The 11,501-nt window shown below is 38.5% G+C and overlaps 1 protein-coding gene across 1 annotated transcript; it reads right to left on the reverse strand.

Moving 5' to 3' along the window:
• Nucleotides 1-916: 916 nt before the first annotated feature.
• Nucleotides 917-3,116, reverse strand: LOC137740973 (peroxidase P7). The gene is made up of 3 exons (XM_068480778.2): nt 2,822-3,116; nt 2,499-2,690; nt 917-1,645 (listed from the first exon to the last, which is right to left on the reverse strand). Exons 1-3 carry the CDS (start codon nt 3,035-3,037, stop codon nt 1,097-1,099), a joined length of 957 nt encoding a protein of 318 aa, XP_068336879.1. The 5' UTR covers nt 3,038-3,116; the 3' UTR covers nt 917-1,096.
• Between the last annotated feature and the right edge of the window lie 8,385 nt (nt 3,117-11,501).

Here is an 11,501-nt window from a genome sequence, read left to right on the forward strand (position 1 = left end):
TAGGTGAAGTGGATGTTGTAGGTGAAGTAGGTGGATGTTATGTTAAGTGATAAGTGATAAGTGATATGATATGTGGTTATGATATGATAAGTGGTTAAGTGGTGATGATAAGTGATAAGTGATTAAGTGATATGATATGTGGTGATGATAAGTGATAAGTGCATGTGGGTTAACTAATGAAGGAAATGCATGTTCAATGACAATGTGTTAGAATGGATGTGTGTTATGCATGGCATGATTGGGATTAGGAAAGGTTTAAATGTCCTAAAACTAAAGAGAACAAGGTTCCAACACTTTGGCTCCAATTAGGTCTTCAATTTCGTCCAACACTTTGGCTTCAAGCATAAGCTATCCGTCCTTAGCCCAAAAGTGCTCCAAAAGTCTCCAAAATGCATCTTTTTGCTCCTTTAGCCCTTTGGACCTACAAACACACGAAAATAGCTTAAAGTACTAAAATAACTAAAGAAACATAACGTAAATGTACGAGAACAAGCTATTTAAGTCGCATGAATATGCTCCTATCAACGCATAGCGTTCGATGTTGAGCTTGTTGGCAGGGCCTTTGCTCTGTTGGATTTGCTCCCTCCCAAAAGTGGTGGGGATGCTCACCCCCTCATTAATTGCGGTTAAATTAGTTTGATCTAGTTGATTTAAGACATGAATTTCGAAATTTAAACTAATCTAACGACAATCAACGAGAGTATAAGCATAACCCTCACTTTAGAGGTGAACAAAAATGCACTCTAAAATAAATAAATAAAAAAGGATGAGCTTCCATGCTTTGACCTGGAGATTGTTGTTGCATATTAGCATGCCAAGTTGCAAATTCGAAATTCTGAACAATACACTATTAACACAAATAAAGTTTTCTATAATATATAATGCTTTCTGAATAAAAAATAAAAATAAAAAATAATAATAATAATAATAATGCTTTCATTGCAATACTTCTTCAGTGCGCATGAAATTAACTTTATCACAGATTAATTTGGTTAACAGCACTTTCTTGCCCACTTCCTAGCTACATACCCCATACTTGTTCATATTTCTAGGTAAATTATATAAATATCACCGTATTACAGTAAATCTCAAAAACTTAGTTGACTAGCCTGCAATTTTTCCTGATCTCTCCATTTGTCCCTGTTAGAGGACTAATAGCGCTCATCTTCACCATGGCTGCAGCAAAATCTCTTGTAAAAGCCGCAACGTTGTTGCTATAAGTTCTAACCAAGGCATCCTGACTCCCACCATTGAAGAGTTCCTGGTCCGAATGGAGAAGACCACGGCGAGCCACAAGGGCCTTGTAGTATTCATTATCAAAGCGATTCGGAGTTATATCAAAAGGAGCTAGATTCGTATCGCCACCGGAAGCTGGACAAGTACGCTTACGAGTAGTTGCAAAGGCAGGGTCGATGTTGGTCTCGTTGTATATGCGGGTTTTGAAGGATGAACACTGAGACTGGCCTAATGTGTGGCCGCCAGAGAGCACGGTCATGTCTGTGGCGGTTAAACCTTTAGCTGCAAAGTTTGAGATTAGGGTTGCGAGGTTAGCGAATGGGGAGGGGAGCTGGTTGTTGGCGTCAGTTTGGCTTGCGGTTCTGGCATCTCTTCGGCCTAGGGCTACCGTCCATGAGGTTCCTCCAAGCTGCACACAGAAACAAACGACAAGTCCTCATGTCAATATTATCACGTGATCAATATCAGATAACCCCAGAGAGAATTGAATATATTTTTGAAGGTATGTGATTACGATGTGGAGTGCATTGTATCTATGCAAAAATGGGTGGGTCAATCATTGACTATCTGAAATTTTAAAAAATGTACGTAGCAGCTGGTTAATTTGTCCCCATGCATGACGAGTTGCAGCTATATCAGACTAAAAGCAAGAAAATTGGGGCCATAGTTGAAAGTTCCACACTCGTTCAAAAAGAGAAGAAAAAAAAAATTAAATAATTTTCAAGAATCATTAACTTTTTTTTTTATCAAGTTACTCTTCTTCTTCAAAAATAAATATATAAATAAATAAAATATATAAGACAACTCTAATTTTAATAAAGTTGGATCAAACTCAAGTAGCGTGAATGTGACGGACACACTGTTTTAGCTATTAGCAACGCACTTGCAATGTAGTCATAAGATTTTTTTCTTTTTTTTTTTTTTTTTTTTTTGGGGGGTTAAAGTCATAAGTTAAAATTGATTGTATCAGTTGTGGTTAAACTAATATTGTGATTTATAGACCATATTAAGCATAAAGTCTTAATTGGTCTATTTGATAATTGATATGTGCAGATCGAGTATTACTATATATAGTTGTTTTTATATATATATATATAGACACACACACATACAATGAAAGTAGATAGCTTGAGTAATACTTCACAAGGGTTTTTATAGGTTTTGTAGGGAAAAATAGTTTGTAGAATAGCAATAGAAAACTAAATATGGCTAATTTTCTGCAAAAGAAAGCATGCAAAATTAGCATCGTTGCAGTTGCTAACCAAGACAACACCGTCTCTTGCTGCAAGTGCTAAAATATCTGCACATGACACAGTAGCATTACAAGCAGCTTCAACGCGAGTTTTAATGGTGTCAATGACTTCAAAGCCCCTAGCTGAGTTCCGGTTTGGGAATGCATTCTTTTCGCCTGTGAAGGTGGTCGTGTCATCCAACAGTATGGAAGCGTCGCAACCCTACAATTAATAGGCAGAATCAGAAAGTTGTGAATCAAATTAAACTGCATATAGCTGAATATGAGTCCTGTAATTAATCAGCATATATACGTTGCGTGACAAGAAAATATTTTTGTACTATATATTCTCACATTTACGAAGCAGTCGTGGAAAAATAAACGAAGGATAGAGGCAGCCATCCGACCCTCTCTAGAAACAGCTTGCCTCATAGCATTGCGAACGATGGTTGGAAGAGTTGGGCAAGTTCTTGCATAAAAATTGGCCGAGAGCTGTGCATTGACACAACAGCTAAAGAAAGGGACGATGAAGAGTACTGTAATGATGAGGAAATGGGATAGAGAGGCCATTATATTATATGATATGAGCTTCAATATTAGAGCTGAATATATGAAGCAGCTTGCTTTGCGGTGTGAGAAGGTGGTTTGAGGACGCACTTTATATATAGAGTAAGAAATTGTGCATTGCATGCATGAGAGAGAGGCCGTTTCGTTTCTGGTGAAGTTGGAAATTCAAATTTTGCTGCTTGATTAACGCGTCTACTTGCTGGGGTATGGAGGAACAGCATCGAGCTAGCTCCAATACAAAAAAGAAAGCATCCGACCAATAAAGCAGGGTTGACTTCTTTACACCGATGATCCAAATGCATGTAAAACATGAAGACAAAAAGCAAACTACGATGATTAAATAATCATTAGGACTCAATGTGTACCTTCAATATATTTTGAAGAGAGATTTTTCTTTTCTTTTTTTTTTTTTTTCTAATTTTTAATTTTTTATGGAAAATATACACTTTTTTTTTTTTTTTTTTGGTTAATCAGAAATGTATGACCTTTTTTTATTAAATTGGCAAATGGATGACAGCCATTTCAGCAACGAGCAAGCAAAATAGGATAAACCAAATATTGACCCACCAATGGATATCAATATCGAACAATATTTGGCTACTTAAAAATAGTAGAAACTCCTACTCAAAATTGTTCATAGTCAATTTATAGACTTCGTGTTTATAATTAGAACAGTTCATATTATAAATCACCTTATAAATATCACATCTGCAAAAAGTCAATTAAAACTAAAGTCGCTTAGTCATCAAACTGTTTAAAAACAAATGAACGGTATTGGTAAAAGCATTATGAACCGTTTATGTAATTGCTACAATAAATTGATGAAACGACCTTAGTTTTAATTTATTTTTTACATAGATGATATTTACAGTATTATTCACAATATGAACGATTCTGACCATAAGCACAAAGCTCTGTGATTAAAACACTACGAATTTTGAGTAGGAGTTCCTACTCATCTTTGAGTAGCTAAGTACCGTTCATCAATATCAAGCTTAAAATTCAGTGCCTCTCTTCTCTAGGTAGCTTAATTATTAAGCAAAATTAATGAAAATGGTTTGAAAACTTTGAGTTTTAACGATAAGGACAAAACAAAAGGTAAAGTGAATAGTATCAGGATTGACATTTTAGTGTAAAAATATGACTTTTCGTTAAAATGAACAATATCAGGAGCTTTTTGTTAAAGTTTCCTAATTATTATGAGACAGGAAGTTGCTGCCTCATGGATTAAATCCATTTCTGTAGAGGTACTTACCGAGTCCATGGTCACTTATTCTCAAGTTGATACCTATTGTTATTATTATTAAATTTGTTTGGAAAACAGTGAATTTCATTGAACATGATCAAATACAAGATTTGAAGTCGACACCTACTTAAACACGCTACTTTTTTATAAAAATAAATAAATAAACAATATTTTTCAATAATTATGGGTTTGTTTGGTACAAAGGATTAAATTGGAATTGACCTCTCCAAATTCAAGGCATGTTGAAGATAGAAGAGTATGATTTTTTATTTTGGGAGATTAAAAGAGGATTAGGCATGAACATTTAATCCATCTATTTTGAGGACGGTTGGACTGACACACCATGATCGGAATCGAGGCATGCTGGCCATCATGTGAGGGTGGCGTTGCCAAGTGCGCAACATAAGTGATAATGATAAGAAAAATGTGAATAAATAAAAACCAAAACTAAACTTATTTAACTAGAGATACTATGTAAGTGTGAAGTGATCAATTATAAGATACATGCATATCAGAGCATAGGTAAAACGAAAGTGCAGTCAAACTAACTAAGTACTAATTATACAAACAGGGAGAAGATCCCTACTTTTATTTATGGAACCGTCAGAACCACCGTGTAGTCCTCGTGAGCCACCAAAGATGATCAGCTACCTAGAACCTGGAAGGAAGCAAAACAGAAGGGTGAGTGGGCAAAAACAAAGCGTTGGAAAACATATTTAGCTTTATGAACATAATAACCCCTCTCCGTAAAACCCTTATAGTTTCCAGAAAATACTACTACATAGGTACGAAAAATCAATGCACAAGGCTAGTGAAAACTGAAGTATGCCATGTCATAATATTTCAGCACTAACAAATGTAAGTTAGGTGTGAAACCAATATAAAGTAGTATGTCAGCCGGAGTCACCTAACGTGACCTGTACGACTGGGCCTATAGTTCATCAACATATGTCTGCACACGAGTCGGAGTCACCTATTATGACCTATAAGACAGGCTGGGTGTAAATAAGTACGCTCAAGTGCTACGATCACGTGAAAGTTGTGCAATAGATCGTGAGTCACCCACGAGTTGGAACCACCTATTGTGGTATGTACGACAGGCTAGCACCAAAACTTGGATCCAAGGTGAGCGTGCGATACGGGAGGTGAGCAATCACGTGAAACCTGTGCCCTGACCTCGGGCGAGAGCACAAACACCGGGGAGTAGCATAATAAGCTCTAAATGCATAAATGCATAGCAACATGCAATGCAACAAGACCAATCACATGCTAACTCACCTGAAGCTTACCTGAGCCTCCACAACATCAAATAATATAATTCACAATTCATACTAATGCAACAATATGGTAATAAGCGGTATAGACATGGCATACAAGGCATAAATTCATTTAAAAATATTTTCTAAAAATCCTAAAGCATATATATATATATATATATATATATAATACAAATGCCCACTCACTGATAAATAGCAAGATCATAGCCCCTTTGCTTCGCTTGTCCACGCTCATCCTAAAGGTACGTCTCACCTATATGCAATACAACTATGTTATTGTTAATTCGATAGCACATAAACAAAGCCTAGCATTAATTCCTCATACATTGCTCAAATGGGGTGTTTGAATATACCAATATGATCTACTCGACAACACGAACACCTCCATATTTTTACAAAAAAGTTTGGAAATCGGACGCGCCCTCACGCGCCGGCCATGCATAGGCACGTGTTTAGCACACAAGACAGAAACCCTAACGCCGTTAGGGATATTTCGTTAAAATAGCAGAATATTCTGTTAAATTCTAACGGTGTGACCTGACGTCACTAGGATATTCCGTCAATTTTGACGAAATATTCTTTCTTCTCCTGTGGACCTCGCCGAACTCCGCCGTCCACTACCATATGGTTCACCGGTTTCTAGAAAATTTTCAAAGCTTAATATCTACTTCATTTCTCAACCAAAATTTATGAAATCTATATGAATTTGAAGGTCTTGAAGAGTAGGACACGTTCGTACCTATTAGAAGTCCAAAATCCAACAAAAAATGGTCGAAAAATCCCTCAACAGCTCCGGCCAAAACTGGAGTTCCTTGAAACCGTGTGATCCAATGTCAACACAACCTCAAACCTACACTAGAGTTCTAGGGAAGTTGCGTGGGAACCTTTCCAAGTCCTAAAACCTCTTAATCTTACCGGGATCACGTCGGAGAAACTTTGATCCTCGTCGGATCTCGTGAGTTAACAGGTTAGCTCACCAACTTAGAAACTAAGGGTACCACTAGGTTCGTGAAGTCAAAATGATAGTGTTGGTGGTGATTTCCAGTTCGATCCGTGGTGATTTCCAGTTTGATCCGTACTGATTCAAGGTGTAAGTGAGCTGGGGGGGTGTCTCGGGTGCAAGAAAAAGAAGGAATATGAAGTCTTGAGAATGAGAGATAGAAGGAAAAGTGAGTGTGTGTGTGTGTGTGTGTGTGTGTGTGTGTGTGTGTGTGTGTGTGTGTGTGTGTGTGTGTGTGTGTGTGTGTGTATTTTGATTGGCTAAGAGAGAGAGAGAGAGCTAATTTTAATTGGCCCAAAAGAAGAAAAAAAAATTATCTGATTGGGCTAAAAGAAATAAGAGCCCATATAATTGGTCCACAATTTGCTCATTTGCGCACCTAAATAATCATTACCTTTTGCTTACAAATCTGATTCAGCCCTAACTCATGTTAATGCGCTCGTGACATCGAGTACGATTTAATTACAACAGCGAGAAAATAATTTAAAACTACATATGTACATCCACGTCACTAAACCAACGAGGGCAATATCGTTACTTTACACATAAGGAGAGAAAATATATATAATAATTTGGGACAGGTCGTCACAGTCTACCCCCTCTTAAGAAAATTTCATCCTCGAAATTTCTACACATCAATAACCATAAAACAGATGTGGATACAGGTCTCGTATACGCTCTTCAGTTTCCCAGGTGGCTTCCTCGACTGAATGCTTCCTCCACCAAACTTTCACCATACGAACGGTCTTGTTTCGAAGAACCTTATGTTTCCAATCCAAGATCATCATCGGTTCTTCATCGTAGGTCAAATCCGGATTAATCTCCAGCAGCTGAGGAGGAATTACATGCAATGGATCAGAGACATAGTGACAAAGCATAGACACATGGAAAATGTCGTGTACCTTTGATAACTCTGGAGGTAGCTTAAGCATGTAGGCAACTTCACCAACTCACTCGGTGATCTAATAAGGTCCAATATAGCGAGGATTTAACTTACCTTTCTTACCAAACTGTACCACGCATTTCCATGGAGATAACTTTAGAGATACCCAATCTCCAACTTTATATACTCTGTCAGTGGCATGTTTATCGGCGATACTCTTCTGTCGATCCTGGGCCGTTTTTAGGTTAGCTTTAATCACCTAAATATTCTGCGTGGTCTCATCCACAATCTCAGGTCCCACTAGCACTCTCTCACCAACTTCAAACCAACATAATGGGGTACGGCATGGTTTACCATAAAGCGCCTCAAAAGGTGACATGCCAATGCTAGAATAATATTTGTTATTGTAAGCAAACTCAATCAAAGCTAAACGTTTATGCCAAGCATCGCCAAACTGCAAAACTAAGGATGTCAGCATATCTTATAGCGTCTGAATGGTTCTCTCAGATTGTCCATCTGTCTGAGGGTGATAAGCCGTACTATAAAGTAATCTCGAACCGAAAGCTTCCTGGAAAGCTACCCAAAATTTAGAAGTGAACCTGGGGTCCCGATCAGAATTGATACTCATCAGAACACCATGATATTTGACAATTTCTGAACTAAATTATTCTACTAACTGACTTGAAGAGTAATTTTTTCGAACAGGTATGAAGTATGCTGACTTGGTGAGTCGATCAACTATCACCCAAATACCATCATAACCATTCCGGTACAAGGTAACTTGTACACGAAATCCATGGTAATATCTTCCCATTTCCACTGAGGTACGGGAAGTGGCTGTAATAACCCAAAAAGGTTTCTTCCTTTCTACCTTAACTTGTTGACAAACTACACAACAACTCACATACTCAGCAATTTCTCTTTTCATACTAGGCCAATAATAGAAAGGATGGATGGTATTATACATCTTGGTACTCCCAAGATACATCGCATAAGCCGAAACACGCGCCTCATCAAGTATCTCTTTCTTTAATTCTGCTATGTTAGGTACATACATCCGATCACCCTGCATAAGTATACCATCAGGTCTCTGAATCCTGAGGTCTTTCTTTTTTCCCTTTAGACACTGCTTGTATTAACTCCTGAGATTCCGAATCATTCGCCTGAGCTTCGAGTACACAATCCAGCAAAATTAGCCTAACTTTAGCAAGTAGAGCTCCTTGATAATTTTCACCTAATGTGACTCCAATAGATCACAATTTAGTCAAGAGTGGAACACTGCGTGCATAAAGTGTGTTGAGTCGACCCTGGGATTTCCTGCTTAAAGCATTAGCTACGGAGTTTGCACAACCAGGATGATACTCAATCGTGCAGTCATAATCAGTGAGTAACTCAACCCATCTCCGCTGCCTGAGATTAAGATATTTCTGAGTAAAAATGTATTTGAGGCTTTTATGGTTAATAAAGATCCAACACGTTTCCCTGTACAAATAATGCAAAAATAATAGCAGCTAACTCAAGATCATGAGTAGGATAATTCATTTCATAGGGCTTTAATTGTCGTGAGGGATACATGATCACTCTACCATACTGCATTAGCACACAGCCCAAACCATTCAAAGAAGCATCACTATAAATCTCAAAGTTCCCATTATCATCACGAAGCGCCAGAACAGGTGCATGAGTGAGACAATACTTCAATTGCTGAAAACTTCGCTCACAACCATCACTCCACTCAAATTTAACTCATTTCCAGGTTAACCTCGTCAATGGCAGAGCTATAGCTGAGAAATCTTTCACAAAACATCGATAATAGCATGCTAGACCAAGAAAACTTCGTACTTCCGTGACAATATGAGGTTGTTCCCAATTCTCTACTGTAGCTACCTTTTGAGGGGCTACCAGAATATCCTGAGCTGATATCACATGTCCTAAGAACGACACTTGATCCAGCAAAACTTGACATTTACTAAATTTAGCATACAACTGATGTTCCCTCAACTTCTTCAGAACTAGGGTGAGATGTCTAGTATGTTCCACCTTAGATTTAGAATGTACCAAAATATCATCAATGAAGACAATAACGAACCTGTCGAGATACGGGTGAAATACCCAATTCATCAGGTTCATAAAGGCTGCTAGAGCATTAGTTAACCCGAATGGCATCACCAGAAACTCATAATAACCATAACGAGTTCGAAATGCTATCTTCGGAACATCCTCATGCTTGATTTTTAGCTGATAGTACCCTAATTTTAAATCCAATCTTTGAGAACACATAGGCACCCCGAAGATGGTCAAAAAGGTCATCAATATGAGGCAACGAATAATGGTTTTTAATCGTTACCCGGTTCAACTGTCGATAGTCAACACATAGCCTCAAAGTTCCATCTTTCTTTTGTACGAACAAAATTAGGGCTCCCTAAGAAGAAGTACTGGGCTGAATAAAACCCTTATCAACAAGTTCTTGTAATTGGGTTTTCAATTCTCTTAACTCAGCAAGAGCCATTCGATAAGGGGTTAAAGAAATAGGATATGTACCTGGAATTAAATCTATAGCGAATTCCACCTCACGATCTGGTGGTAGTCCAACTAAATCATCAGGAAAAACATCAGGAAAATGCCTAACTACTCGAACATCCTCCACATGAGTAGAAGTATCCTCATTCAGCACCACATAAGCTAGATAGCCTTGACATCCTTTCCTCAACAATCATTTCACACTCATGGCCAAGATAACGCCCTGTCTCAATCCACAACGCTCACCAATAAAAGTGACCACAGGCAAGCTCGGCCAATGGAAAGTGACAACCTTCTCGCAACAATCCAACTTGGCATGATTGTAATGTAACTCATCCATGCCTAGAATAACATCTACATCGACAATATCCAAAGGAACAAGATTAGTTGGCATGATGACATCCTCAACAAAAAGAGGACATCCTTGATACTCCCAGCTAACATAACAAGTCTCACCTCTAGGCATGGAAAACTCCAATTCATAACCGAGGGAAGTAGGGTGTGGTTGAGTCTTTAGAGTAAACATATGAGAAATAACAGAATGTGTGGCACTGAATAAATTAATACTCTAGCAAAATGACCAAGAATATTTAACGTACCTATAATCAGATCAGGGTTACGCTGAGCATCTTGCAGAGTGATGTGATGAACACGGCCCTGTGTTTGCTGCCGACCTCCACGACCTCTATTTCCTTGATTACCTCGTCCTTGACTGGACTGATTAGGCTGCCTCGATGAACCAGCACTACTAGAGGCAACATCAAGGTTCTAAGACTGTCCTCTAGTATACCATTGTGGTCCACCACCCTGATACGGTGCATATGGAGCATAACATCCCTGATGTGATGGATAACTACCCTAATAATATGGATCAGCTGGTTACCGGTATGCTCCTCTGGAATACGAAGCTATATCTCTTTGATAGTGGTAAGCACCACCATAACCTGTCGGAGTATAGCCACTAGGCCCCTGAATTTGCTAAAGGGGCATAGCTGGTGGTAATGCAGGGGGCTGAGGTTTTTGCTGATTCTGCAAACACTGGTTAGCCCTATGCCCCGTCTAACCACAAGTGAAACATCTACCACTACCACCATGTCTACACTTCCCAAAAAGATGATTATTACACCTACGACAAAGTGGAGCACCATAACTGTTAGGATTTCTCTGCCACTAGAATCGGGAACCACCTATGAACCTACCGCCCCTCCGAAGCGTAGTAGAATTCGAACCACCACTGGATGAACCAGAACTGTTGCCACTTCGCTTAAAATTATGTGTTTTACGAGGACTGTATGATGACTGCCCTTTATCCTTATTAGTATTATTTTTCTAAGCATTACCTTTTTCTTCCTCCTCATCACTATAGTCCGGAGCATTCTTGGAGTCTTCAACCTGAAGTAATACCTTGAAAAATTCTTGATATGTGGAACAGGGAGTCAAAGTCGCCATAGAACACAACTTCTTACGAATGTCCTTCTTAAAATGTTGAAGCATCTCAGCAGGATTTTCAACAATCTCTAGACAATACCGGGATAAATCAG

Source organism: Pyrus communis, chromosome 9 (assembly GCF_041283825.1).
Source record: "Pyrus communis isolate YQ-2024b chromosome 9, ASM4128382v1, whole genome shotgun sequence".
Taxonomy (NCBI): Eukaryota; Viridiplantae; Streptophyta; class Magnoliopsida; order Rosales; family Rosaceae; genus Pyrus; species Pyrus communis.